The following is a 13,767-nucleotide window of genomic DNA, read 5'->3' on the forward strand; positions in this document are numbered from 1 at the left end:
CGTGTATCAATAGCATGTAGAACCCCACTACTTTTTAAAATTGGAAAATGTATTACTACCTAAGGGACCAATGTTTCAGAAATTTTATGCAGTAAGAGTTCTTTTTTCCTTGGCCAGTTTCCACTCAAATTCCCTATGATTCTCCCTTCATGGGTCAACCATTATTCTTGTCACAACCTTCATAATCACATAGAAAGGAAGCAGATCAAAAGGACAAAGATAAACAACAGAGAAATTATAGCCTTGAGGTGGAGAGGAGGGATATATAAAGAATGCAAGCATATAGTATGTTTTACCTACGCTTCTCATTCTATCCTCCCAGTAACTTCTTAAAGGCACACAATACATAATACCACTTTTAAGTTAAGAAATCGAGGTTTAGATAAATTAAGCAGTTTGTTCAAGGTCACCCACCTAATAAATAATAAAACCTGTATTAGGATAGAATCTGAAGCTGTTTGAGTTCAAAGCTATGTTACTTTCCACAATGCTAGGATATGAAATAACAAATTTATTTCAACTAAGTTAAAATATAAAATTATATACAAACCAAGGCCTCAGAAGTCATCCATAATTTAGATATGACTAACAAAAATTAAATCGTTCCTATAACACAAGTTACTTCACTTTTAGAAATGAAATGCCACTAAAAACCTTTGAGTCTTTGGTAATCAGCAAGTGAAATATTTTTGTCATTTATGTTATAAATCTTTTCCCTAATTATCACACAGTCTCATTAAAATATATATAGCACCCTTTTTTTTATTGCCACTCTCTCCCCCCAAATTAAACTAATTTTTGGAAAAAATAAATCCAAGATATTAGCTGTTCTAAATCAGGAAGTGAATCAAATCACTCTTCATGTTCCTCTTTTCCTTAAAACAGCTTTTGATTAAAGAGACATAAATCGAAGAAGGGCAAAAAGGAAGAGGAAGAAGAGTATTTGGTTCTCTAAAGGGGACAATAACTGGGCAGGGAAGGAGAGGTTGTTTATTAAACAGATTTGCAATAAGCAGCACATGTGCTGGGCACCCTTAACAACAGTGATGCTAAAATGAATAATCTAGGTCTCATGCCATCAAGAGCTCCCAGCTTTGTACAACAGATAGTCATTAAAAAAACAGTTACAGAGAATATGACAAGTACTCTTGTAGGGGGATGCTATATATATTTGTAATATAAAAAAAACACAGGAATTAAATGATGGAAATAAACTGGTGGCCTCTTTAATCATCAAGAACTCTTGAAAAACTGAGACTCTACCCCTAAGAAGTTCACCTGGAAGTAATTTCATTATTTTGAATATTTACTTAGTGGTGAAGCATCTGATGGATACTTAATTAAACCATCTAAGATTCAGAATTTAAGTAAATATTTGAGACTCAAAATGAATCATTAATATTTTTGTGTTAAAAAAAAACTTCTGTATGCTATTTTAGCTGCTCATAATGCTCATAATGGCTTATTTTTAGAGTAGTGGGTCAACCTTTTGATTGTAGTTTAAAGTCCTTAACTGAGTAATTGATTTAGGCTTACAATTTTAAATTAAAGGTTACTAAGTCCAGCAAGTGAAAAGATGATTTATTCAAACATTTATTGAGTTTCAAATACTATGCTAGCAACTACGTTACTAGAATAAATAAAGTACAATTCTTGAACAACTCACATTTTTTTAACTGGAGATAGACATTTCTATAAATAATTACAATTTTTGTGATACATGCTATAAAGTATAAGGCACAGCAGTGGCACCAAAAAAGAATAGCAATTAAATAAAGTAGAACCAAAAACAAAGAGTCTAACAAAGCAACAGCAAGAAACAGAATTTATAAAACTGATATCTGAAAAGTCAGATTCCTGTCCACGACATTCTTACCTGGGCACTGCCACCGAATCCTCAGTAGTCATGAGTCCCAGTTGACCATCACTCCCTGCACCCCACGAAAACAGCTGGCCCCGGTCACTGAGGGCCAGACTGTGGGACTCACCACAGGCCACATGGACAATGTGCTGATCTGCCAAAGCTCCAATTTGCTCTGAAAGAGACCAAACCAAGGAGGAAAATGTATAGCCTAGAAATCACACAGAATTTTCTTCAGAATTTCTTCAGAATGATCCTCCTAGGCAGTTTTGTTTTTCAGAAAGAACTACTAAATTGGTATATTTATCGAGATTATAAATTTTATATGTTTCTAAAGAAATCAATTTAGATCCCAGCTACACTGGGTAGCATGTATGCATGCATCAGCAACACATATCCCAGATGTCTTCTCTTGTGCCTGGTGCTTCCCTCCAGCGAGAAGTCCGAAGGTTTACTATTTGCAGAGAGTGAACCAGAGAGGCCCAAATGTGAGTGGGAATGAGACAGATGACTAAAAGCAGTGGCAATGAGTGAAATTCTGCCTGGGAACAATAAGACCCTCCCTCCTATAGCCCTCCCTCCCTAACAGAGGAAGCACCTTTCTCCCCACAGTTCGGGGACAGTCTCATACATACGTAGGTAATAAAAAAGAGGATTTCCCTGAGAAAACAGGCCCAAAAGAGAAGATCCACAGACACTGACATCTGTGGGTCCCCAGTGAAATGTCCAGCTTCCTGCTAGTTAACAAGCCTTGCCCACAGCTCCACTCATGTTTTAGTACCTTACTTTTAAATATAAAAGGCTGGCCCAGGATTATCATATGTGAGGAAAATGCTAACATGAAAGAAAAGAGCAAAACAAACAGTAGAAAATGAACTGTGAAGATAAAGATCAAGCTGGGAGCAGAAAAAACTTTATGTTGTCAGAGAAATAAAAGAAGATAAGGACCACTGAAACATCTGAGAAACAAAATCATCTTAGAAAATGAAAATACAGCAGCAAAAATTTAAAGAAAAAAGCCGTTGGGGTACCTGGCTGGCTCATTTGGGGTTGTGGGCTCAAGCCTCACATTGGGTGTAGAGATTACTTAAAAATAAAATCTTTTTTTTTTAATATGAAATTTACTGTCAAATTGGTTTCCATATAACACGCAGTGCTCATCCCAACAGGTGCCCTCCTCAATGCCCAACACCCACCCTCCCCTCCCCCAAAACTCCATCAACCCTCAGTTTATTCTCAGTTTTTAAGAGTCTCTTGTGGTTTGGCTCTCTCCCTAACTTTTTTTTTTTCTTCCCCCTCCCCCATGGTCTTCTGTTAAGTTTCTCAGGATCCACATAAGAGTGAAAACATATGGTATCTGTCTTTCTCTCTATGACTTATTTCACTTAGCATAACACTCTCCAGTTCCATCCACGTTGCTACAAATGGCCAGATTTCATTCTTTCTCATTGCCAAGTAGTATTCCATTGTGTATATAAACCACAATTTCTTTATCCATTCATCAGTTGATGGACATTTAGGCTGTTTCCATAATTTGGGCTATTGTTGAGAGTGCTGCTATAAACATTGGGGTACAAGTGCCCCTATGAATCAGCACTCCTGTATCCCTGGAGTAAATTCCTAGCAGTGCTATTGCTGGGTCATAGGGTAGATCTATTTTTAATTTTTTGAGGAACCTCCACACTGTTTTCCAGAGTGGCTGCACCAGTTTGCATTCCCACCAACAGTGCAAGAGGGTTCCCGTTTCTCCACATCCTTGCCAGCATCTATGGTCTCCTGATTTGTTCATTTTAGCCACTCTAACTGGTGTGAGGTGGTATCTCAGTGTGGTTTTGATTTGTATTTCCCTGATGAGGAGCGACGTTGAGCATCTTTTCATGTGCCTGTTGGCCATCCGGATGTCTTTTTTAGAGAAGTGTCTATTCATGTTTTCTGCCCGTTTCTTCACTGGGTTGTTTTTCGGGTGTGGAGTTTGGTGAGCTCTTTATAGATTTTGGATACTAGCCCTTTGTCTGATATGTCATTTGCAAATATCTTTTCCCATTCAGTTGGTTGCTTTTTAGTTTTGTTGATTGTTTCCTTTGCAGTGCAGAAGCTTTTTATCTTCATGAGGTCCCAGTAGTTCATTTTTGCTTTTAATTCCCTTGCCTTTGGAGATGGGTCAAGTAAGAAATTGCTGTGGCTGAGGTCAGAGAGGTTTTTTCCTGCTTTCTCCTCTAGGGTTTTGATAGTTTCCTGTCTCACATTCAGGTCCTTCATCCATTTTGAGTTTATTTTTGTGAATGGTGTAAGAAAGTGGTCTAGTTTCATTCTTCTGCATGTTGCTGTCCCGTTCTCCCAGCACCATTTGTTAAAGAGACTGTCTTTTTTCCATTGGATATTCTTTCCTGCTTTGTCAAAGATTAGTTGGCCATACTTTTGTGGGTCCAATTCTGGAGTCTCTACTCTATTCCAATGGTCTATGTGTCTGTTTTTGTGCCAATACAATGCTGTCTTGATGATTACAGCTTTGAAACCCACAGACATCACAATGACTCTAAACCCGTATCTTTCAATAATAACACTGAATGTAAATGGACTAAATGCTCCAACCAAAAGACACAGGGTATCAGAATGGATAAAAAAAACAAGACCCATCTATATGCTGTCTACTAGAGACTCACTTTAGACCTGAGGACACCTTCAGATTGAAAGTGAAGGGATGGAGAACTATCTATCATGCTACTGGAAATCAAAAGAAAGCTGGAGTAGCCATACTTAGACAAACTAGACTTTAAAGGCTGTAACAAGAGATAAAGAAGGGCATTATATAATAATTGCAGGGTTTATCCATCAGGAAATGTCTATATACTGAATATGGGAGCCCCCAAATATACAAAACAATTACTCACAAACATAAACAACCTTATTGATAAGAATGTGGTAATTGCAGGGGACTTTAACACTCCACTTACAGAAATGGATAGATCATCTAGTCACACGGTCAATAAAGAAACAAGGGCCCTGAATGATACATTGGATCAGATGGACTTGACAGACATATTTAGAACTCTGCATCCCAAAGCAATGGAGTATACTTTCTTCTCGAGTGCACATGGAACGTTCTCCAAGATAGATCACATGCTGGGTCACAAAAGAGCCCTTCATAAGTATAAAAGAATTGAGATCATACCATGCACACTTATAGACACACAATGCTATGAAACTTGAAATCAACCACAGGAAAAAGTCTGGAAAATCTCCAAAAGCATGGAGGTTAAAGAATACCCTACCAAAGAATGAATGGGTCAACCAGGCAATTAGAGAAGAAATTAAAAAATATATGGAAACAAATGAAAATGAAAATACAACAATACAAACCCTTTGGGATGCAGCGAAGGCAGTCCTGAGAGGAAAATACATTGCAATCCAGGCCTATCTCAAGAAACAAGAAAAACCCCAAATACAAAATCTAACAGCACACCTAAAGGAAATAGAAGCAGAACAGCAAAGACACCCCAAACCCAGCAGAAGAAGAGAAATAATAAATATCAGAGCAGAAATAAACAATACAGAATCTAAAAAAACAGTAGAGCAGATCAATGAAATCAAGAGTTGTTTTTCTGAAAAAATAAACAAAATTGATAAACCTCTAGCCAGGCTTTTCAAAAAGAAAAGGGAGATGACCCGAATAGATAAAATCATGAATGAAAATGGAATTATCACCACCAATCCCTCAGAAATACAAGCAATTATCAGGGAATACTATGAAAAATTATATGCCAACAAACTGGACAACCTGGAAGAAATGGACAGATTCCTAAACACCCACACACTTCTAAAACTCAAATGGGAAGAAATAGAAAACTTGAACAGATCCATAACCAGCGAAGAAACTGAATCAGTTATCAAAAATCTCCCAACAAATAAGAGTCCAGGACCAGATGGCTTCCCAGGGGAATTCTACCAGACATTTAAAGCAGAGATAATACCTATCCTTCTCAAGCTGTTCCAAAAAATAGAAAAGGGAAGGAAAACTTCCAGACTCATTCTATGAAGCCAGGATTACTTTGATTCCATACCAGACAGAGACCCAGCAAAAAAAGAGAACTACAGGCCAATATCCCTGATGAATATGGATGCAAAAATTCTCAACAAGAGACTAGCAAATCGAATTCAACAGCATATAAAGAGAATTATTCACCACGATCAAGTGGGATTCATTCCTGGGCTGCAGGGCGGGTTCAACATTCACAAATCAATCAATGTGATACATCACATGAATAAAAGAAAAGAACCATATGATCCTGTCAGTCGATGCAGAAAAGCATTTGACAAAATTCAGCATTCTTTCTTAAAAATAAAATCTTAAGAGGGGCGCCTGGGTGACTCAGTTGGTTGAGTGTCTCTGACTCTTGATTTTGGTTCAGGTTATGATCCCAGGGTCATGGGACCGAGCCCTACCATCAGTGTGGAGCCTGCCTGAGATTCTCTTTCTCTTTCTGCCCCTCTCCCCAACTTGTGTTCTGTCTCTCTCTAAAAAAATAAACATAAATTAAAATAAAGTAAAATCTTAAGAAAAAGCCTTCAAAAGCAGGATGGCAAACTGGAATTGAAGAAATTTTCTAAAAAACAGAACAAAAAGGCAAAGAGCAAAACAGAGGGAGGAAAAAAGAAATAAATGAGGGGATTATTCCAAGACGTCCAATAACAGAAAAATAAGAACTCCAAAAAGAGTATGAGAAAAACACAAGGTAAAATATTTCAAAGAAGAAACACAAGAAAAGTTCTCATAACTGAAGGACTTAAGTTTCACATTGAAAGGACCTATGAAGGACTCAGAATAATGACTGATGATAGACCTACTTCAGAGCATTTCATCTTGAAATTTGAGAACACCAAAACAGACTCTAAAGTTTCTAGAGAAGAAAACAGTTTAAATACAATAGAACAAGGATCAGAACAGCATCAGACTTCTCAGAAGCAATACTGAAAACTAGAAGACAATGGAGCAATGCCTTCACAATTCTGAAGGAAAATGACTTCCAACTGAGAATTCTGTATCTAACCAACCATGAATCAAATGTGAGGAGAGGGGGGAAAAAGAATAATTTTCAGGCATGTAAGGCTCTCACAATATTTTATGTCAGATGCTGCCTTTCTCAGAAAGTTACCATAAGATCATGCCTCCAAAACAAAGGAAAATACAGGACCCAGGAAACAAAAATCTTACACAAGAAGAGGTGAAAAACATTTCCAAAACACTCTGTAGCAGGCCTATGAAGCAAAGTTGAAGGAATGCCTCTAAGGTGAAAAATGAAATACAATCTGATGAATTTTATATTGTTATGGTTTTACAGTTATTTCAGAGAATAAAGAGGTTACTATGCAAAAGAAAAAAAATAAAAAGAAATCATTAACTTCATGAAACACATAAAACGTTTTATAGGAAATAAAAGTAATCATGTTATACACAACCATGATAACCAAATACATGTAATTTACATAATTAAAAATCTCGTGTCAATTGATTTAAAAACTCAACTATTTGGGAAAGGGTAAGTGTCTAGGGGTGAGGAAGAGAAGAGAGTGGGTGGAGAATATAAAAGAATGCTAATCTTCCCCAGTGTCTCTACAGTATGTAGAGAAAAAATAGCATTACAAGCATGTTATTTAGAAATATAAAGGTAAATATTAAAAGAAAGAGCTAAATAAAAGAGTTGACAGGAATGGTCTCTGCTGGTGAAGACAGGGGAGGCAGGGAGCTGCTATTTGAGCTAAACATAGTTTGTGTAAATATTTTACTTGAAAACAAAAGCTTTTTAAAAAAAATAAGCAACTAAAAATATGCTCACGTCAAAGAAATCTCCTGAAAGATACTTTAACTCCTGTAGTTCCCATTGCCCAACTTCTTTAACTTCGACTCACCATTAGAACCTATGTTCCAACTCAGCCTTGCCTCACACACTAGGAACAGTCCTGTCTCTATTTCAGAACAAGGTAAGAAACTCCTAATCAAAGTACCTCAGGTGATTCAGACTCTACTCGTCTGACCAAATATCCACCTTGCACCACAGTTCCAGGAGTTGGGCAGTTTTTATGTTCTCCTGGGCCTGGGTACCTGGCCTGACACATCAGCCATGACTGAGGCCTGAGGCCCTAATACCTGACTTCCTATGCCAACCATTAGCTTTTCTTGTCTGGATATTAGCATTAGCCTTTAGTATTAGTATTAGCCATTAGCATTAGTAATAAGTTTCTCCACTGTCTGACAGGATACTCTCTACCTGATCTGCCACCTATTTTCTTGCCTCAAAATCTGTCAATAACATCCCTCTTGATCTTATTTACCACAGCTGAACAGCCTCGAAAGGGCATGTCTAGATTCCAAGTACCATTTACTCCCAATCTGGTCAAGTCCAAGACAAACCAATTCCTGTACCATCACATATTAGCCATCAAAACAGACATCAAACCACCATTGCCACAACAATAAAACCTGCAGCCCCAAAGGCAATGTCTGGTAATGCAAAAATCTATGAAGAATCAAACCACCGACTGTACCACATCCAACTTATTTTATTTCTTCTGACCAGAAAACCAAGCTCATCTGATTCAGACTGGGGATCTGTTAGAGTGAAATTATAATCCCTCTTCTAGAATCCACTCCTTAGGTCGGGCCAATGTGGGAATGAATGCTTCATTCACACCTCTCCCTGAACACTCCCTTGCCCCAGTTGGGAACAGTCAGGCTGCAGTGCACATTTTCACATGCAATCTCTCTGGTTCATTCTGTCAAGACTATATGCTATATTTTGCAGATCATGACAGAACCTCAACCCACGCATTAAAATAATTAAACATACTGAGAAATATTTGGCATTTTTTGATGATAAAAGTATATTTTCTCTCTGATCCTCTCATAGCAACCCTTTAAAGTCTTTAACAGTCTTTAGCAATGTTCTCAACACTGAGTGAGCCAAAGGAATAGGGGAGAACAGTGACAAATGTGGAATACGCTTAGAGCAAGTCAGCAGTTCAACTGGACTTATAACATCAGGATTATTTCTACCTGGTTTTTGAGCCTATCACAATTTTTAATGTATTCTCAAGCTAATAGTGAATTGGGCATTAAACCATCAAAGGGTGGTAATAGAGAAGGATGGTATGAGCCTAGAGGGTACATAGATGATGTCAATACTTACTTAATCCTGCAGCAACCCTGTGAAGCAGGGTTATAATAAGCCTCAGCTCAGAAAACATGTAACGTGGCCAAGAGTCACAATTAATGAATGGAGGAGCTAGAACTGGATCCCATGTCCTTCTGACTTCAGAGCGATTATACCCACTAGGCTGTATTATATTCTTTCATGGAAAAGGACTAGAAAGATTTTAAGTCGGTAAAAGTAACAATAAAGTGATTAGTCTAGGTATGGATAACAAAAAAAATGACTCTTTTTCTTCATGTCTGTTCAGATGAGAAATATATTTAATAGTCTGCAGTTGGATGGAAAGTATACAGAATATACAAAATTAGTAATCAACATTTGGTGCTAAATTTTTAACTAATAAAACTATAATAAATTAAATGTCAGCAGTTGGTATGATAAAAAGGATTAAACTCTCATTACTTAAATGTATCCTTTCTGAGTTTCTCCCAATTATCTATTTGAAGATTGTACTTTTCTTTAATAGTAGAAAAGACAAGGCCATGCTGTGATAAATCCTATGCTCTGCACTGCCATCCTATGGATTCTAAATCCTTACATTCACGCAACCCTGATTCCTGCTTCCCACTGAACACACCCTAGTGCACGCCCCATCTCCTGCTGCTACACTCTTGCTCTCCCCTGGCAGTGTTCCCTCAGCACTCTCAACCCAGTCTGAGGGGTGCAGCTGACTTGAACTAAAGATCTGGGATGATGGAAATAAGATTATCTCAACAAACCACTCAAAACAGAAAATAGTCCAAATTCTCCTGCAGATCCCAAAAAGAGAACTTCCTAGTGCCTGATTCTCCTCCTGGGGTCCCCTGTCTTCCCACAACACAACTAGGCGCTCTCTCTCTCTCTCTCTCTCTCTCTCTCTCCAGTATTTGCTTCTGTATCTGTCTTGTCCTAAGCCATATTCCAACTACTTTCTTAATTATTCATCTAAACATTTGGCGGGAGGTGGTCTGGGCTATGCTTAGACTCAACTCTATAACACAACAATAACAGAAAAGAGTTATTTCCACAAGAGAAATTCTATCTTGTTCTTGAGCCAAGGCATTCAAACCAGCTTCAGCTTTCCAAAAACAAATTTTTTATTTACTGTACAGTAAGACTGGCCTTTTATTATGTACAAGTCTATGAATTTAAGCACATGTCACAATCAAGATATGGAACATCACTCCAAAAAAGTCCTTTGTGCTGTCTCTTAGTCACACACTCTCCTCATCCCTAACTCCTGACAACCACTGATCCCTTTTCTAGCATTATAGTTTTATATTTTTCTATAGCATCACATAAATGGAATTCTATAGTATCTAACCTTTCAAGTCTGGATTCTCTCACTCTATACAATGACTGAGAGACTGATCCAGGTTGTTGCATGTATCCCACAGTGACCAGTACTCCACTGATTATGGATGTACCACAAACCACTGTTCCTAGTTTGCAGCAATTATAGAGTTGCAATAAGCATTTGTGTACAGGTAACTATGTAAGAATAAATTTTCACTTTCTGAAGTAAATGCCCAGAAGTAAATACTTAAACTTCCTAGATCATTATTTTTGAAGTCAATTCCTTTTTCTTTTGTTTTGTTTTTTGTTGTTTTTGGGTTTTGTTTTTTTTTTTGATAGAGAGAGTGCACGCAAGTGAGCAACGGGCAGAGAAAGAGAAGTAGGGCTCACTCGAAGCAGGTCACGAGATCACCCAATGTGGGACTCAAACTCATGAACTGTTAGATCATGACCTGAGCCTAAATCAGATGCTTAACTGACCGAGTCACCCAGGTGTCCCTGAAGTCAATTTCTTATACACAGCATGTGGTAGGGTTATTTTTAAAAATCTAATATAAGATCTGTATTTTGATTGTTTTTAGACTATTTATATTTAATAAAATTAGTGAAATGTTTGGATTTTTGACCTACCTTTTTGTTATTTGTTTTCAGTGTGTTCCCTCTGTTTTTCATGGCTCTTTTTCCTCATTCCTACCTTCTTCTGCATTATTTACGTATTTTCTAGTATTCCCTCTTAATTCATTGTGCTTTTTACTATATCTCTTTGTATAGTTACCTAAGTGATTGCTCTAGGGATTACAATATAATTATTTTTTTCAGTGTCTACTTAGAATCAATACCATTTCAAGTAGAATGCAGAAATTTTATCATTATATGGGTCCCTTTATCCCCCTCCCCCTGAAGCTACAGTAGTCTTAAATATTACATCTGTACACTTTGAAAACTCTACCACAATGTTAGAATTTTTGCTGTAAATCAAATATATTTTAAAGAACTCAAGATGAGAACAGTCTATAATATTTACCCATATACCTACTATTTCTGTTGCTCTTTCTTCTTCCTGATATCCAGTATTCCTTCTGTTATCATTTCCTTTCCGTCCAAATAACGTTCTTTAGCAATTGTCTAGGACAGGTCTGCTGGCTATGGGTTTTCTGACTTTTCCTTTATCTGAAAATGCCTTTGTTTCACATTCATTTGTAAAGGGTATTTTTTTGCTGGACAGAGAATTCTGGATAGACTTCTATTCTTGCAGCACTTTAAAAATGCTGTGCCGCTTATGGCCTCCATAGCTTCTGGGGTGAAATTCACTATGATTTGATTCAATCTTGTCCTACAGGTAATATGTGTTTTTCCTCTGGTTGCTTTCAAGTGTTTTTTCAGAAGTTTGATTATGATCTTGGTGTGGATTTCTTTCAGTTTATCTTACTTGGGTTTACTACACTTCTTGAATCTGTTTATATTTATTGCCAAATTTAGAAGTTTATCAGCCATTATCCTTTTCAGTGCCACATTCTTTCTCCTCTCCTGACAAGACTCCCATGACATGAATATTAGACTTTCTACCCTTGTCCCACAGGTCGCCAAAATCCTGTTTAATTTTTACCTTCACTCTGTTCTATCTCTGTTATTCAGATTGAGGAATTCCTATTGGCCTATCTTCAACTTCACTGATTCTTTCCTCTGTCCTCTCCATTCTGCTACTGAGGCCATCCAATGAGTTTTCCATTTTGGCTACCTTATTGGTTCCTCTTTATATAATCTATTTCTTTGCAGAGAATTTCATTTTCCCATTTATTTCACTAGAGTTTGAGACTGACTATTGGAATATTTGTGTGACAGTTGCTTTAAAATCTTTGTCAGATAATCCCAATACCTATGTTATTTTAGTTTTGCCATCAACTGATTGTCCCTTACCATACTAGTTGAGATTTTCCTGGGTTTACATATGCTGAGTAATTCTGAATTGTACCATAAGCATTTTGAGTATTTTAAGATTCTGTGACTCATTTAAATCTTCTGGAGAATGCTGACAATTGTGTTTTAGTTTTCAAAGCTTCTGCACTGCCATTCAGATTTGTGCCCTGCACATAGCACATGGTGGCCAGCCTGGAACATGGGTGGTGATGTATGTGTTAGTTCAGTTCTCAGAGTTGTTTATATGTGAAGTAGGATAAGATCCACATATACACAGCTCAGGGGTGAGCCCAGGAGTTTAGATAACTATATCTAGCTGCTTTCTCAAGCTCCTTCTTCCCTTAAATCTCCCCAATACTTTCAGGTTTCTTGGAGCTCCTTTGTAACTCTCCAGTCAATATACTGTACTTCCACAGCCGTATGTGCCTGTGGGACCAAAGAGCAGGAAGACCAGAGGGGGAAAGTGGTGAACTCAATGGTAGTTCAGCGGTACCTTGAATTCTGGTCTTTCCCAATCCACCTGCCATCATTTGCTTTTCAGCACCCAAAAAGAGCTACTTCATGCATTCTGTCCAGGTTTTATAGTCACATTCAGTAAGAGAGAGAGAAAAGAATGTGCTTGCCCCATCGTACCTGAAACTGGAAACCCAGAGCCAGAATCTTAAAATAACATTTTTCTTCCCCGACATGTATGGATTTTTTTTTTTTTTAAATCAGACGAAGTCCACAAACTATCTTTGTTCAACCTGGCTAAATTAAAAGAAAAGGCAAAGACACAGCGCTCCCACAAATGCTCCAACTAAAGTCATATTAACCTTCCTATATGGTGTAGAGCTGGATTCCTGGAGACATGCAGCATCTCTGAGCAGCTGATACTTCATTTAAATTATCCAGGAATATCAAAGGTTTACTTGCTTAATCCTATGTATGCCAATCCTATGACCAAGTTTAAGCAATCATTGAACCAAATAGTTTCAACTAAAGAATGAGAGAAAAAGACCAATTATGACAGACTTCAGAGTAGTATTTCTCAGAGACAGGTGACTTTATCTTAGGCCTTAAAGTTTATATACAAATGTCCCCACCCCACCCCCCAACAAAACAAACCAAAAAAACCTAAAAAACACTATGCTAATCATGGCATAATTTGATGCCACGTTTTGGTTTTTTTTTTTAATTTTTTTTTTCAACGTTTATTTATTTTTGGGACAGATAGAGACAGAGCATGAACGGGGGAGGGGCAAAGAGAGAGGGAGACACAGAATCGGAAACAGCCTCCAGGCTCTGAGCCATCAGCCCAGAGCCCGACGCGGGGCTCGAACTCACGGACCGCGAGATCGTGACCTGGCTGAAGTCGGACGCTCAACCGACTGCGCCACCCAGACGCCCCTGATGCCATGTCTTAATAGACAAGCATGGTTCTGGTCCAAGATGACAAGGTAGGAAGACCCTGAACTCCCTTCCTCCATGGAACATATTAAATCTACACCTATTTAGGGGCACCTA

General features: G+C 37.8%; 1 protein-coding gene across 4 annotated transcripts in view; it reads right to left on the reverse strand.

Annotated features, from left to right (window-relative positions):
* HERC3 (HECT and RLD domain containing E3 ubiquitin protein ligase 3) overlaps positions 1-13,767 on the reverse strand; it is a 112,082-nt gene that overhangs the window by 57,619 nt on the left and 40,696 nt on the right. For all 4 annotated transcript variants that reach the window (XM_045473159.1, XM_045473188.1, XM_045473178.1 and 1 more), the window contains exon 4: positions 1,877-2,036. In XM_045473159.1, coding sequence (XP_045329115.1) covers positions 1,877-2,036 — 160 coding nt within the window. The remainder of the gene's footprint in view (positions 1-1,876; positions 2,037-13,767) is intronic.

The sequence above is a fragment of the Leopardus geoffroyi genome, chromosome B1, assembly GCF_018350155.1.
Source record: "Leopardus geoffroyi isolate Oge1 chromosome B1, O.geoffroyi_Oge1_pat1.0, whole genome shotgun sequence".
Classification (NCBI taxonomy): domain Eukaryota; kingdom Metazoa; phylum Chordata; class Mammalia; order Carnivora; family Felidae; genus Leopardus; species Leopardus geoffroyi.